The sequence below is a fragment of the Grampus griseus genome (genome assembly GCF_964374135.1).
Source record: "Grampus griseus genome assembly, chromosome: 3".
Lineage (NCBI taxonomy): Eukaryota > Metazoa > Chordata > Mammalia > Artiodactyla > Delphinidae > Grampus > Grampus griseus.
Genome location: NC_139019.1, coordinates 160375292 through 160391695, shown reverse-complemented (window position 1 = coordinate 160391695; position 16404 = coordinate 160375292). Strand labels below are relative to the sequence as shown.

The window sequence follows — 16404 nt, the reverse complement described above, 5'->3', positions numbered from 1 at the left end:
ATTGGTCAGCACAGCTCCTATGCTAATAAGGGGGTAGCCCCAGCCCAGAAGAGGTTCCAGCGCCCTCCCCTAACTCCCATCCAGACTCCCTACGGACAGAGCTGGAGGGCACTACTTTGTATCACTACAGCCCTGTGCCCATGGTTGACCACCTGAATGAGTCGGTGCTGCGCTGCTGCAAGCTGCCGCGGTGCCTGTGCTTCCTGCTGCTCCTGGTGATTCTGATGGCTCTACTTGTACCCTTGGTCATCTTCGCTGTCAGGGCCAACAGCAAGCACTGCACGGATGGCCTCCAAGCAGAGCAGGAGTGTCAGAACCGCACTCGGTACGTGCAGCACCAGCTAACCCAGGCCCAGGAAGTCTTACAGAAGATGGAGGTCCAGGCCGCCACCTGCAACCAGACGGTGGTAAGCCACTGCACCCCCTAGAGAGGGCCCTGTCCTTGCGGGGGGGTTCTTACAGGGTCTACGTGGAGATCAAGATAGACCTTAAAACTCCCCCCTGGATGCACCCACCAGGGTTTGGAGACCTGTAAACTCTCTCCAGGGTGCTAGTGTGGGGTGGGGTGCTCCCTAGAGCAGGGGCCTCAGTATCCCTGCTAGGATATGGGGGAACCTCCAGACTCCAGGGCACTGGGGTGTGGGAGCTAGAAACTCCCCTCGGGCCCCAGTCTTGGGGGAGCAGAAGCCCCCCCTAGGGGTTGGGATCGGGACCTCACCAGGTCCCAGAGAAAGAGGCTCTTGATACTTCCACCGCATCCTGAGAGACTCTGGAATTTTCATCTGTGTCCTGATATGCGGGAACCTTGAAACTCCCACTGGTCCTCTACTTGGACTCCGAAATCCCCCCTGTGTTCTGGTTTTGGGAGGACCTCTCAATCTTCTTGGGCAATAGCCCCGGGGGATCTGGAAACTGCTCCTAGAGTTTGGGCATGGGGAGCTTCCAAATTCTCTTGGGGAGGGCCTCAAAACTCCCATTTCGAGGATCACACCCTTATCAGTGGCCCTGGGAGGGTGGGGGTTATGGCCACTCTTCAAGGTGGGAGACTGAGGTGCAGGGGACGGTCGGAGTGGAAACTGAAGGGGGTTTGGACCAAAGCTCCTCTGATCCCAGGGCTTAAGGAGGGGTCCAGGGCCCAAGGACAGAAGTCCAGTTTCCCACACCCCACCCCCACCCCCGCGTCGCAGGTGACCCTGAGGGATTCTCTGAAGATGGAGCAGGCACAGGTGGCAGAGCTTCAGGGTGAGAAAAGCACAAGGCCAGCGTTCCACGGACGGGGCTCGGAGGGGTGGGCCAGTTATTGAAAAGGACTAAGGAGGGAGGGTCCCAGGGTTGGGGTCGGGAGGGAGGGATGGGACCAGATTCCATTTGGAGTAGGGGAGGGGGGAGCACGCCAGGTTTCCCAGCGTGGGTTGAATGAGGGCGGGGCTAGAGGCGGGGACATGTCCCGGGTTGGAGCCAGGTGAGTGGGCGTGGTCAGTGTGTTGACGCGCCCCTCGATTCTGTACCCGACCCCACCAGGAGAGGTCAAGATTTTGAAGCAGAAACTGGAGGACACTTTGGCGGAGGTGCAGCGACTAAGGTCCGAGACGACCCCCCCCCACTGGCCACTCCCCTTTCACCCCACCCCGAAGACTCGCGACCCCCTTGGCTTCGAAAAACCCCGTTGCTCAGGGGGCAAAGTTTAAGTCCCAGCCTTGTCCCGTGTGTCACACAGCCATGGGGTGGCCGCTGCCAGCTCTCCTCCCCAGTGACTTGGTGGGGGAGGAGTGGAGATTCTTAGGGGCGCAGCCTCCAGCTGCTGGAGCCGGCTTGGCAGTTGTCTGAATTGTCCCGATCTCTACTCCAGAAGAGGGAGTGAGGCCTCAGCTGAGAACAACTCTTCTAGCTGCTCGAGCGTCCTGTTTGCTGTGGTCGTGGTCGTGGTCCTCGAGGCTCTGCTGATCTGAGGTCCCAGAAAGCCGGCCGGTAAGGAGGGGGCAGCTCCGGGGAAAAGAAAACTGGGAAAGGATGGGAGTCGGGGATGGGTCACGGTCTGGGGAGGTGGCCTACCTGCGGGGCAGAGGGCTGGGCACCAAGGAGAAGAATCTTGGAGAGGGAGGGAGAGCCCAGTGAGCAGGGAGGGGGTGGGGGGGGCGGTCCTGGAGCGGGGCAGGGCTTGAGGGCGCTGAGCCCGTGTTGCATCTGCCTCTGAGTCCCTGTTTTGATGTCTTTTAGGCCACAACCTGGACTGGTCCGGTTCCCTCTCTGCTTCCCCCTTTGAGGCTTCCTGACCTGGCCCGTTCTGAGGGGACCACATGGCAACACGGCTGTGGGGAGGAGAGGGGGGATGGGGTAGCCTAAGGGGTCCATGGGGCAGCTCTGGAGGGATACCTTGGGCATGGAGAAGTAGCGGAGTTGGCCCAAGGCTGCCCTAGAGCTGAGGAGGGCATGGGGGTGGAAGGTGGGGCGCCTGCTTCTTGCTGACACGGTTTCTAGAAAGTCACTTTCTTCTGGGGTCTTTGGGCTCCGAAAAAGTAAACACCCCTCTGGGGGGGGGAAACTTTTCTCTCAAGTTTTTGGAGTGTTACTGTGTCACCCCCAAGCATCTGGGGGCTGCCCTGCGGGCCAGGGTGGACACCCATTGACATCCACATCCAGCTTTCCCTGCTCTAGAATGTTCTCAGGAATCCCTGCGGTTCTGGCAGCCACCACCCCACTGCCTCCCCAGCCCTCTTGTCCATTTGGATCATCTTAAAGAACTCTACACCCTCATCAGCTCGCCTGCAGTGTTCTGCTCTCATCTCCTCACCGGGATCTTCTGATGGCAGCGGTCCCATGAGGAAACCGAGGCTGTGGTGAGGGACACTTTGTCCTGGTTCCCAATCCCTTCCCACAGAAAGTGCAGGGCTGGAATCAAACCTGCATCTGCAGACACACACAGGCCTGTGTCACAATGCCCCCTCCTCCAGAGAGCCTCTCTTCTTCTCAAAATTGAAGGCCACTGGGAGTCCCCTGGTGGCCTAGTGGTTAGGATTTTGAGCTTTCACTGCCGTGGCCCGGGTTCAATCCTTGGTTGGGGAACTGAGATCCCGCAAGATGCGTGGCACCGCCAAAAAAAAAAAAAAAAAATTGGAAGGTGTTCAAAATTGAAGCCTACCATCTGATAAACCCTTCAACCCACTTTCTTGGATCCTCCCATGGCCCATAATTCCTTCCTCCTCTGTTATCTTCCTTCCTCCGAGTTCCCCTGGAATCCTGACTATTGTCCGGGCAACTTCTTGTGCGTGGCTGGGGGTGGGGGCAGGTCCCTTGCATCTGCCCAGAATTCCCAGAATTCTGCACTGCCCTCACCATGGTCCCGAGCCCAGATGGTCGGGCCCCCCCTCCATGGCTCCCGCTGCCCTCCCAGGGACCCCCAAACCCCATCCCTGCCACAGGCCCCCCTGACACCCCCCCCCGGCCCCACCCCCAGCCCCTAACTTCCTCTTGCTCCACCCCCTGTGACAATTTCTCTGCATTTTGATTTGTCAAGTTCCTTCCTGCCTCATGGCCTCAGCTAGTCTCTACCTCCTGCTCGGAGCACCAGCTTCCCGCTCTGAAGTTCTAGAACAGGGTTTCTCGGCCTCCAAACTCTTGACATTTGGACTGGACCATTCTCTGCTGTGGGGCCTGCCCTGGGCACTGTAGCACGTTGAGCAGTATCCCTGGCTTCCGCCCACTAGAGGCCCAGAGCACCTTACCCCGAGGTTGTGACAACAAAAAAATGCCCCTAGACATTACCAAGTTTCCCCTGGGGGGCAGAATCAATTCCGGTGAGAACCTCAGCTCTAGAAGGTGAGGCTTGGGTGCCCGTCAGTTCTGTGAGTGTCCCCAGCTCACAGGGGGACTCAGCAGGCGCACCCATGGAGTCCCTTTACAATGACTGAGTCATTTCACCACCACCCCCATCGGCAGCCCCATCTAACAGATGAGGAAACTGAGGTCGAGAGGAGTGACTGGACTCGCTCAGGGTTTCTCAGCTGCTCAGGCATTGGAACCCTCTGCTTCCAGCAGGTTCTCTTGATTGCCGGGAAGCAGACCTTTCTCACATGACCTCAGTCCTTTCCCATCCCCACTCAACATCCTTCCCCCCAGCTCCCAGCTTGGGCTACTGGAAAGTCCCAAAACAGCTCCGCCTCCCACCCCCACCATACCTGGGCTGCGTTTCGCTGTTGGAGGGGGCAGATTTGCCCCAATATTATGGGTTTGACCTGCTCAATTTCTTCCCCTAAATTCCCACCCAATGGCTAGGGTATAAATGTCTCTCTTTCCTAAAAAGGCCCCTCTTCCCTGGCTGGCTGTTGGGGGGATTCCAGCTTCAGCAGGAATCTGGCAGTGACCTGTGGCTGCTGTGTGTCCCTGGCCTGAGACTTAGCCTCTCTGGGCTCTGGTTTCTTAATGTGGAATTGGGGGGGCGGGGGGCTGGGCAGGTCAGGGAGGGACACAGATTCTAGTTCATAGTGTTCACTCAGCTCACACTTCTGCCAACTACTGTGTGCCAGGCCCACGCGGTGGCCTGTGAACAGTGTGAACAGGGCAGGTGCAGGCTTTGCTTTCTAGGGGCTCACCCAGTCTGATGGGGGAGGCAGCCAGGAATCACACACAGGTAAAATGACAGCAGAGCTGAGAGAGCTGATCAAAAGGGGCCTGAGGGCTTCCCTGGTGGCGCAGTGGTTGAGAGTCCGCCTGCCGATGCAGAGGACACGGGTTCGTGCCCCGGTCCGGGAAGATCCCACATGCCACGGAGCGGCTGGGCCCGTGAGCCATGGCCGCTGAGCCTGGGCGTCCGGAGCCTGTGCTCCACAACGAGAGAGGCCACAACAGTGAGAGGCCCGCGTACTGCAAAAAAAAAAAAAAAAAAAAAAGGGGGGGCCTGAGTTAGTGGGGAAGGGGGAGGGTTCTGGAGGAGGAGACATACTGGTGGACAGGGGAGAGCTGGTAGGAACTGTTAACTGGGCAAAGAGGGAGGAGAGGGCTCTCAGGCAGCCCTGGGGTAGGAATGCGCTGGCGTGAAGAGCGCTGAGGAGGGCAGGAGGCAGCTAAGAGCAGGAAGTGACATCAAAGACCTGCTAGGGGTCTTGCTGGGGAGGAAGAGGAGGGGGAGGGATTAGAAAGGGGGGAGGGGTAAGACGGGGAGATAGAGGGGGAAGAGAAAAAGAGAGGGAGTAGGGTGGAGGAAGAGGAGGAAAGGGAGGTGGAAATGGAGGCGGGCCAAGAGGAAATAAGGGGAAAGAGGGCGGAGGGGGAGGAAGAGGATTTGACTCCGAGGGAAGTCTGGGGAACGGTGTGAACGCGCCTGGATCTATTCACGTTGTAAGGTCTCCCCCTGGTGGCCTAGTGGAGAACGGGCAGGGAGATGGGACGGATCCACCCTTGCGTCTACCCTCTGGTCCTCACAGCCAGCCACAAAAAGTGTGGCAGCCTGAGCCAGGCCAACCTCAATTGCTCGAGTAGCCTCCCGTCTTCTAGGCTTGGTCATTCCATGAACAGAATGGGGACAATATACCCCCAGACCCTCGCCAAGCACCCCCTGTGCAAATGGGTGCTTTGCGCAGATGTACTCAAGTGATTCCCACAAAGCCCTACGGGGCAGGAGCTACTGTCATCTCCGCTTCACAGAGTGGGAAACTGAGGCTCAGAGGGTCACGTGGGGTGCAGATGTCAGACTGGAATCCAGGACCCCCCAGTCCTGTCTTGGGCTCCACTAATCTGGGCTGGCCCTTGGCGTGGGTCCAGCCCCTCCCAACAAACTCGAAGCCACCGCCAGGCAGGGCGGAACCGTGGGTGTCCCTGGAGCCCCAAGGTGCCAATTAAATGCTCGTGGCCGTCTGGGGCCAGAGCTGTGGACGGCGGTATGGCCGAGCCGGGGCCGGAGCCAGGGCGCGCCTGGCGAGTGTTCGCCCTGTGCGGGGCCGCTGTGTTCCTGGCAGCGGTGGCGGCTGGAGCAGCCCTGCTGGCCTGGAATCTGGCCGCCTCGGCCTCCCGGAGGCCTCGCTGCCCAGAGCCAGGGGCCAACACCACCGCGCCGCCTGGAGACCTGGAGCCCGAGGTCGAGGAACTTCGGCGCCGGCTGGCAGAGGCTGCCCAGCGCGAGGAGGCCCTGACCAGGCAGTTGAACCAGGCCGAGGGTGTCCGACAGGAGCTGGAGGAGGCCCTAAGGGCCTGTGAGGGCCGCCAGGTAGGTGGGCAGGGTGGGGGGCTGGGGAATCCAGAATATGGGGGGGAGAGGGTGCACACACATCCCTGGGGCTCCCCCCCCGCCGCCCTGTGCCTTGGTTTCCGCCATTCTTCAATTGAGGGAGGCAAATAAGAATATACACGTAATTCCTTCCAACTCCTACAATGCCAGTTCAGCCCTGAGTCTACCTTCTGACCAAGAAGGTGTCACTGTCCTCTGCTATTTGCCAAATCACTGGTGGAGGCTAGGGAAGCCTCAGACCCCTAAGCCCACCTGGGGAGGCCCTGTGCTAACCCTCCCCCTAGGTACCCACTCAACATCCCACCTCCCAGCCAGTGTACAGCAGCCCTATTTTGAGAGAGGGACATTCATGTCACCTGTAATTAGGAGGCTAAAGTTGGCCTCTTGGGGGAGGTACCAGCCAGGTCCTCCCTTTTCCTCCTGCCAACCCCTTCAAACTCTTCCTTAACCCTTCCCAGCCCTGGACCTCGCAGAAGAATCATCCTCAGAGTCCCAACCGTTCACATTTATTGAGTAACTACTGTGTACCCCTGTGTCCCAGGCGCAGCAGAGGTTGGGCAGTGTATGAATTTTTGAAAATTCATGCCTTTTGAAAATTCATCCCTACAACTTTCCTGACTGCCTGAGGGAAAGGCCTGGGGTAGCCGAGGTTAACAGCAGCCTGCACTGGGTTCAAATTCTGTCTCTGCCTCTCCATGGAGTCTTCTCCAAGGAAGCCAGGCCAGTGGTTTTGCAGAATGTCTTGTTGCCAAAATCTCGGCCTCTGTACCCTGGTACCAAATAGAAATACGGAGACAGAGTTTTTGGAGGAAATAGAGAGTAGCTTTATTTCTTTGCCAGGCAAAGAGGGAACACGGCAGGCTAGCACCTCAAAAAAAACTGTGCCCCCCTCTCTGGGGGAATAGGGAGAAGTCTTACAGTCAGGGCTTGTAGTCTGGGGTAGGTGATAAGGATCAAGGAAGTGATGGACTTGCATTCTTTCTTCTGGGAAATTTCAAAACGGCCACAGCAGACATCAGGCAGCTCTGTAACTGGGTCTGGTCATCTCCAAGATTATCGCTGGTGACCTCCTCTCTGAAATGAAGAAAGCTACAAGGGAGTGTTACAAGGGAGTGTGGGAGAAAAGAATGCCAGGTGCAGGATATAATTCACAGAGAGTGATTAAGGAATTAGCTTTGTGTAGGACAATTCTAGTTGCATGCACTACAGATTAGTAACAGTTAAAGTGAAACTAGAATTGCTTAACTTTTATAGACCTGCTTTTGCTGTTTCGATAGCCATTCACTCATTCCTTTGTTTTCCCGGCTTGTTAGTAGGAAAGAAAAACCCCATTTTCCACTTCTACTGTAACAGTCTCACAGAGGTGACTAAGTATACCCTTGAAACCCAATTGTCAACCACCAAATTGGCTTGTGCTGGTCTGAAACCCCAGTCCGCGAGTCTAGACATAGCTAGGATTGGAACCAGATCCTGTCGGCAGAGCTAAACCTTTTCTACATCTAGTTGGCCTGGAGTAGGGGCCGGATGACCTGGACAGAGAACTTCTTCCAGGCAGGCACCTGTCACCACTCGGTACCCCAGACTTCAGAGGCCACTTCTGTGTTTTACAACTACAGGACCCCCAAAGATCCAAATAAAGCTCAAGGAACACCAGTGTAGTCTCAGTCTCCCCTAGAAAGGGCGGGGTCAATTCACTCCTTCTCCCCTCCCCCCCTCCCCCCCTCACTTCCCCTCCACTCCGCAGAGTCGGCTTCAGACCCAACTGATGACACTGAAGACTGAGATGGACGAGGCCAAGGCTCAGGGGACCCAGATGGGGGCAGAGAACGGGGCGCTGACAGGTGTGTTGGGGTGCAAAGTGGTGGGCAGGGCTAGAGGTGGGAGGAGCCTAGAAGGTTCCCAGCTACGCAAATGACACGTACAGGTGCAAACGTAAAGCAGACGAACGCGAAAACTTGTGAAAGAAATGCGCATAATATGCAAAGGTCATGCGAATGCAGAGAACAATGCAAATACAACAAAATGTGCACACGCTGTGTAGAGACTCCCCAAAGTAATGTAAACCTATGAAAAGCTATGCAAATGACACGTAAAGGTCAGGCAAACAGCACACAAACTTAATTCAAATAAAACAAACCACGCAAATAGTAGGCAGACTATGAATTCGTAGCTGGTGTGCGAGGGGTAGGAGCCTGGTCTCCAGCTTGATCCTGCCCCCTGCGCCCGCAGAAGCCCTGGCGCGCTGGGAGGCGGCGGCCACGGAGTCTGCGCAGCGGCTGGACGCGGTGCAGCGGCGCGCGAGCGCGGCGGAGGCCGAGAGCGAAGCCTGCGCAGCCCGGGAGGCGACGCTGCGCGAGCACGTGTGAGTAAGGAGTGGGCGGGAAGGGTCCGGGGGAGGGCGAGCCCATGCCCCTGCCCATGTGGGCGGGGCCTTGTGGAGAGTCAAGGCCCTCCTGAAGGTCAGGCATTAGAACCTGGGGGGCGAACCTGGGGGGCGGGGGAGGCGCTCTTTGGGGACGGGAATCCCCCACGTTAGCGCTGGCACTCTGGAGGCATGGGTCCCTGGGGTCGGGCGCATATTGGGGGCTCAGGGGAGGGCGGGGAGTGCAAGTGGAGGATGCAAGAAAAATCGAGTACCGAGTGAGGGGCCTGGAGGCGGAGCTTCTGGGGAAAAGGCTGGGAGTCCGTGGGGAGGGGTCCTGGAAATGGCCAGGGGCGGAGAAGGGATGAGGGATCCTGGAGCATGGGATCTCTGGGGAGGGGGCGTTCCCAGCAAAGGCGGAAGAATGCTGGAGGGTCTCTGGGGAAGGGGGGTCCAGGTGCTGACGGGACCCTCCCTCCTTCCCGGCAGTTACGCCCTGGAAGCCCAGACGGGCCCCCAGCGCAGAGTGCCACACCCCCGGACCCGCTCCGGGTCCCGACCTCGGCCCAACCCCCGCTCGCGCTCTCGCCCGGGAACCTCCGGGGGTTGCAGGCGACCAGCGCGGCGCGCAAGGGGGTGAGTCAGACCCCAGCTGGATCAGGGCTCGAGGCCAGGAGGACAGACACTGGGGGCCCTGCTGGGACAGTTACAGAGGTACCCACGCTAGATGAGATGCTCAGTCGACACCCATTCAACGCTCAGCTTTCGACCGACAGCCGTCCTGAACGGAAACTGTGCAGAAAGAAGACCCGACCCTCTCTCTTTGACCATCTAGTGCTTATTTTGCAGATGGGGAAATTAAGGTCCATTTGGTCACAAGGTGAGATAGTGCAGAGCTGGGACTTAAGTCCCCTCTAAGGACAAGGACAGTGTTGCCCTCATCGCACAGACGTGAGGACTTAGGGTCCAGCCCTGACCTGGGAGTGACCTGAAGGGGTTACTTCTCCTCTCTGGTCCTCAGTTTACCTTGCCTGTAAGATGAGTAATTGGAATGGTGAGAGCCAGCATATCCTTGACATCAAAAGCTGACAAAAATGGCACAATAGGAAAACTACAGACCCCTCTCCCTATGAAGAGGGTACAAAACTCCCAAATGGAATTTTAGCAAAGAACCAAGTAACACGTTTTTAAGATACACCATAACAAAGTGACTTATGCCTGAGGTGCAGAGATGGTTCAATATTTGGAAGTCTGGTAATAAAATTCGCCATACTAAATGGATCAAATGAGAAAAATTCTGAAAAGGTCATCAAAATAGCAACAGTTGCATGTAAGTGAGATTATACGGTATTTGTCTTTCTCAGCCTGACTTATTTCAGTTAACGTAATATCCTCTAGATCCATCCATGTCGTTGAAATGGCAAGATTTCTTTTTTTTTTTTTTTTTTGTGGTAGGTGGGCCTCTCACTGTTGTGGCCTTTCCCGTTGCGGAGCACAGGCTCCAGACGCGCAGGCTCAGCGGCCATGGCTCACGGGCCCAGCCGCTTCGCGGCATGTGGGATCTTCCCGGACCGGGACACGAACCCGTGTCCCCTGCATCGGCAGGCGGGCTCTCAACCACTGCGCCACCAGGGAAGCCCCAAGATTTCTTTTTTATGAGACTATTATGAGTAATATTCCATTGTGTGTGTGTGTGTGTGTGTATATATATATATAAAACATCTTCTTTATCCATTCATCTATCGATGGACACTTAGATTCTAATTTCCAGACCGTAATCAGATTTTTCCAACTGTTCTGATAATGTCCTTTGTAACAAAAGAGTATCCTGGCTTACACATTGTATTAATCTGGAACATTCCTCAATCTGTCTTTGCCTTTCATGACACTGGCTTTTTTTTTTTTTTTTTTTTTTTGACACTGGCATTTTTTAAAAAGCCCAAGCGAGTCATTTTGTGGTGTCTGAGTTTGGGTTTTTGTGATGTTTCCTCATGATTAATTGGCATTTTTGGCAGGAATGCCTCAGAAATAATATTATCTGCTGTTGGTATGACTATATATAGAAAACCCAAGAGAATCAATGGAAACTTTCCTATATCTAAACAACTAGGTAGAAAATCCTTTCGAGGAAAAGAAAAATCCCTTTCAGATAATTTTTTATATCCAGGAATAAACTACGTTCCTTATTATGTAAGGATCTATTCTACATTAATTTTTCAAAAAATAACTCAGTAGAAAATGGGCAAAGCACATGGGCAGCCTGGTCATCGAAATATACGAAAAAGGGGCCCAATCTCACTGCTAGAGAAGAAATGCAAACTGAAAAAAATGTGATATCGTTTTCTACCCTTTAGTTTGTCAAAGACAAAAATAAAAACAAATTAAAAGTTTGTGAATACGTTGTGTTGGCACTGCTGTTGGGACTGCTCATTCATACAACCACTTGGGACGGCAGTTTTCCAGAATCTCTCAAAATTAAAAGTGCACATGTTGTTTGACCCATCAACTCCTCTTGAGGCAATTTTTCTGCAACCATATTATTATTTTCTTTTTTTTGCGGTACGTGGGCCTCTCACTGTTGTGGCCTCTCCCGTTGTGGAGCACAGGCTCCGGATGCGCAGGCTCAGTGGCCATGGCTCACGGGGCCCAGCTGCTCCGCGGCATGTGTGATCTTCCCGGATTGGGGCACGAACCCGTGTCCCCTGCATCGGCAGGCGCACTCTAAACCACTGCGCCACCAGGGAAGCCCAACCATATTATTTTAATTAAAAAAATTTTTTAATCTACAACCATATTTAAATGTATACAAAATGATGGACTAAATGCAGTGGAGAATCCTGTGTTGGATCCTGGAACAGAAAAACACTTAGGAAATCAAATAAAGTCTAGAGTTTAGTTAATAGTAATATACGAAGATTAATTTCTTAGTTTTGACCGAGAAATTGGAGGAAGCTGCATGAGGGCTATTCAGAGACTCTGTATTATCTCTGCAAAGTTTCTGTAAATCTAAACGTATTCCAAAATTAAAAGTTTACTTTTAAAAAGATGAGGGTGGGGGAGAGGAGAAATGAAGACATTATTACCACATTCTTGGTAATTGCAAAAAATTGGAAACAACCTCAGTGTCCATCAGTTGGGGACTGTTTAAATGAGTGTCCGTCCATCCACACCATGGACTGCTATACAACTGGTTTGTGTGGGTTTTTTTATTTTTTGTTTTTGGCCAAGCTGCCCGGCTTGCAGATCTTAGTTGCCTGACCAGGGATTGTACCTGCGCCCTCAGCAGTGAAAGTACAGAGTCCTAACCACTGGACAACCAAGGAATTCCCACTATAAAACTGTTAAAAAGGCCAAAGCTGATCTTCTCTGAGACGCATTAATGTACAAAGCAGGAGAGCAGGGCTTCCCTGATGGCGCAGTGGTTGGGGATCCGCCTGCCGATGCGGGGGACGCGGGTTCGTGCCCCGGTCTGGGAAGATCCCACATGCCGCGGAGCGGCTGCGCCCGTGAGCCATGGCCGCCGGGCCTATGCGTCTGGAGCCTGTGCTCCGCGATGGGAGGGACCACAACAGTGAGAGACCCGCGTGCTGCAAAAAAAAAAAAAAAAAAAAAAGCAGGAGATCAATAATTTGTGTACGTCTTTTAAAATTCGGGGCTGGGGGAAACTTTTATCCAAATATCTCTGAAGGAAACACTGGTCACAGCTGTGGCCTCTGGAAAAGGAATCAGGGATCTGGGGATCGGCGGGGGAAGCAGTCTCATGCTCCTCTGTATACCTTTTTGTAAAGTTTGCATTTTAAAAATCATGTGCATGTATTACCCTTAAAATAATTAAAATTTGTTTTGAAAAATTTCTGAAGAGGCTGCTGTAAGGAGGGGAACAGCGCACTTGAAACTCTGATCCCCCCTCAGCCAGTCCTGTTTATTATCCCCCCATCCACCTTGGAGGTGGCTTGGTGGTGCCTGATCAGGGCCTTTACTAGGAGAGGACCAACTTGGGGTGGGGGGAGGAATTGGAAGCCCCCCCGCAAAAGGAGGAGGTGAGGCTGAGGGGAGGGATGAGTCTAACCGCTTTGTTCCGTTGCTGGCCACCAGGGGTCACCCCAGTCTGCAGACCTGGTTGCTGCTGGCTGAGGGCCCAGAACTTGAGAGGCAGGGAAGATGGGTCTGAGACACCCCCCTCCCCCTGCAACTCTGGCGTAAATCCAGAAGTGAGCAGGAAACAGCTTCTCCTTCTGGAGTCAGCTAGGGCTGGAGACTGGCCCTGCCTTGTCTGGGGCCCCAGGGACTTCAGACCCTCACTGTGGGGTCCAGGACTGACGCACACAAAGGGCTGTAAATGGGACCTAAAATATGATCATTACTGTTCACTTATTCTGCTAGCTTCCCCTTGGCCATACCTGCCAGATCACTGAAAATCAGCGCCGGGGACATGTGGAGCCATGGGAGGTGTGTGAGCAGGAGGGGTACTGTCAGATCTGGTTCTCCCGCCAGAACGGAGAATCCCCCAGCTGCCTTGCCTTCCAGACCCCACCTGCCTCCCTCCCCACAGGGCCAGCCCCCAGCCTGCCCTTGCTCTGTTGTGCCTCCCTGTCTCCACCTGTCCAGTTACCACTCAAAGTCTCTGTCTGTCTCTCTGTCTCCAAGTCTTTACCTCTGTGTCTCCACCCTGTCCCCAGCACACTCTCCCAGGTCCCTGCCCTGGCCTCCCCTATTCATGGTCACCCTGGGGTCCCTCCGTGGCTACAGAAACAGGAGTGTATGGGAGGGGGGTTGGAAAGGGGGTGGCTGGCACAAGCTGGGTGGAGGGCACTGGCGACAGCAGCAGCCTGACCTTGTTGGCGCCCAGTCCCAGGTAAGAAAGTGGGTCACCTTTTTTCAGGAAGGAACACGGATGCCCAGAGAGGACAGGCTCTCCCCCTCCCCTGCCCACAAAGGGCTCTCCTTGCCTCCTCTGTCAACTCCAAAAGCCCAAAAACTTAATTTCCTTTGCATTTAACCAAAACCCAAACACGTTGGCATAAAAGTGGAGGGTTTTCTGAACTTTGCTGAAATTTTTCTTCGCCAGAAATATCGCTTCCTCCAGAACCTTCCTGAAGTTCTGTGAGAGTTTTTAAAAACCTCGTGTCTCCTTGAGAACTTCAGTGTCGGTCTTCAGAGTGACACAGAGCTGACTTCCTCAGGACAGTCTTCCCGTCTCTGCCCAAACAATCAAATGAAACCAAATGGATTGTTTTTAATTTAGAAAACAATAATTAAAATCGAAGTCCCTCCAAAGGAATTCAGAGAGATTCATGCACAAAATTTCCTGTCACTATGACAAATGGTTTTCAGGGAAAAACCAAATGCTCACCTCATTCGATGCATTTGACCTCATGTGAATTCGAAGACCAGTTGCTCACCTCCTCCCTCTGGAATTTTCTGGCCAGGAATTCAGGCAGAACGTGTTCAGAGAGTCTGTTTTTAGAAATTTTAGATTCTGCTGGCAGGAGTGTCAATGGAAACAACCTCTTTGGAGGACAAATTGATGACAGCTGTCAAAATGTAAAATGTTATTGCTTTAGGACCCAGCAATTTCACTTGTGGAGATTTGATATCAAGTCTTATTTTGTTCACTGAAACAAAAAATTTAGAAACAGTCTAAGTGCCCATTGGTAATTATTATGGTAATGTATGTGCTGAAAACCTAAACAGCGGTCAAAAGGAATCAACAATCTCAAAGTCATAATGTTGAGCAGAAAGAGGAAGTTTCATCATTACCTTTTCCATTTAAAAAAAAATCTAGCTTTTAAAACAAATTATTGGAAAAAGAAACATTACAAAGCAAAGTTGTGAGATCAAATTGCCAAAAAGAATGTTATTTTTGAGCTTGATACAAAAGACATTAGTGTGTATGTTGAAAACTCTTGTTCTTACACTGTGGCGGTTGCTCAAAATTGTAGCACATCAGGTCTAGAGTGGCTTTTTGGTTTTCCAGGAGTTTATGGTTGCCTTTCTTTTCCCTTGACAACAGATATCATGTTCATACATACATATATGCAACATCTTCAATATACAGTGAAAGATAGCCAAGATCTTAAGTTCATACCAAGACTGTCACACCTCCTGGCATTGGCCTAAGCACTGCCCCCTTGCCTGAGCTCTCAACTGGACCCTTGTCACCCAGGCTCTACCCCTGTCATGCCCCCTTTCCCCTGGTGATCCCACAGGCCCAGGGCAACAACAGCGGGGACAGTGTCCCTCCCCTGTGTCTCAGTTCCCCAGCCTCACATCAGAGGCTGTGCATGATCCAGCCCCACCTTAAAAAATGACCACCTTTTATTAAGGTTAACTGTGTGCCAGGCACTGTGACAAGTGTCTCACAACTGGCTTTGTTGCCTCCACTTTAGACAGGAGAAAACTGAGGCTCAAGGAGGAGAAGTCACTTGTCCCAGGTCTTACAGCGGTAGGTGGCCCAGCCAGAACTTAACTCCAGAGGCCTGCATTGAAACCATGTATTCACTCTGCCTACATGACTCCCCATTAATGCAGATGGGAGATGTCCTCCTCCCACCCTGCTCCAGGGGACTCTGGGTGGGCCTGACCAACCCAGAGAAATAGCTGGTTGGGCACCACTTGCAGCCCCCAACCCTCCTCCCTCCCAGTAGTGGCTGGGAAGGGTCCGGAATCAGGAATCAATGGGTAGCTGCAAAGGCCAAAGGTCAGACAGGGGTTTCCTGCCCATCCCTGGGAACTTCCTCCATCCCGACCCAACTCCCACCTCCTTGATGAACACCACCCTGGAGGACCCCTCCCCGCTCAACTACCCCCCACTCCACTATCCTGGCTAATAGGGGGCTGGGTCCCCATGCCACCGCCTTCAGCCTGCTGTGCCCCCCACAGGCAGTGGACAGCAACTGTGTTATCGTCACCCACCCACGGTCCAGCCTCCTTTCCATCCCCTTGCCCCGTTCCCCTCGGATCCTGTCAGCCTTGACCCCATGGGGCTAGGGGCTGTGTCCCACTCTGTCTCCCCAAGACTGAGGACCCCTCACCGCCAGGCCTGGGGCTCTTGGTGAGGCCTCTGGCATCACCCAGCATAGGGGTTTTCCCTGGAGCTCCTGGATCTGGGGGGACATGTAGGAGGGCATACCCAGAATCCTTTGCTCCTTGGTCCCGAAACCCCTTCCTTGCCCACCTGGGGGTGACCCACAGTGAAGCTTGACCCCCTCTATCTGGCGCTTCCCCTTCACCATCTCACAGAGCCCCAAGATGAGGTTTCCAGCAGTAATAATAGCAACGGCAAATCATTTCTCCCAGCCCCCTCCCCGGCCCTGGGACCTGGTACTGTGCCCACCTCATCTCACAGAGGGGAAAACCGAGACAGGAGAAGCCCCTCACTCAAGCTCACCCTGGCCCCAGGTTCACTGCTGCCTGTGCTTACTAAGCGCCTACACGAGCCAGGCATTGGGTGGGATGACAGCTAGGGGAACCCGCGCCACCACCACCCACCCATCAGCCCTCCGTGAGGCCTTCCTGTGCCAATTACTGAGCACCCACTGTGTGCCTGGCCCTCAGCTAAGCGCTCCGCACAATTTAGCTCCTGTAATCATCACTGCCATGTAAGGTGGGTACACATCTGTAGCCAGCCCTCCCTGAGGGGAGGTGAGTCCAGCTCTGTGAACGACCAGAGTGAGACACCCAGGTGGTGCTTTCTCCTCCCATCGTCTCGGTATCCTCCTCCCCACGATGGGGATGTCGACATGAGGTCACAGGCAGGTGAGACCAGCTCTGGGCACAAAGCAAGGGCAGGTGGGGAAAATGAGGCTCAGCAAGGCCGAGA

The 16404-nt window shown here is 54.0% G+C and overlaps 2 protein-coding genes across 2 annotated transcripts; both read left to right on the top strand.

The window, feature by feature from the left end:
- Nucleotides 1-2548, top strand: BST2 (bone marrow stromal cell antigen 2). Its single transcript, XM_082651690.1, has 5 exons — nucleotides 1-407; nucleotides 1188-1242; nucleotides 1522-1582; nucleotides 1850-1968; nucleotides 2218-2548. The coding sequence occupies exons 1-4, from the start codon at nucleotides 141-143 to the stop codon at nucleotides 1947-1949; spliced, it is 483 nt and encodes a 160-aa protein (XP_082507816.1). The 5' UTR covers nucleotides 1-140; the 3' UTR covers nucleotides 1950-1968; nucleotides 2218-2548.
- Nucleotides 2549-5875: 3327 nt separating this feature from the next.
- Nucleotides 5876-9222, top strand: CCDC194 (coiled-coil domain containing 194; the record flags this gene model as incomplete). Its single annotated transcript, XM_082650974.1, has 4 exons — nucleotides 5876-6199; nucleotides 7965-8061; nucleotides 8450-8582; nucleotides 9072-9222. 4 exons carry the CDS (start codon nucleotides 5876-5878, stop codon nucleotides 9220-9222), a joined length of 705 nt encoding a protein of 234 aa, XP_082507100.1.
- Nucleotides 9223-16404: the final 7182 nt, after the last annotated feature.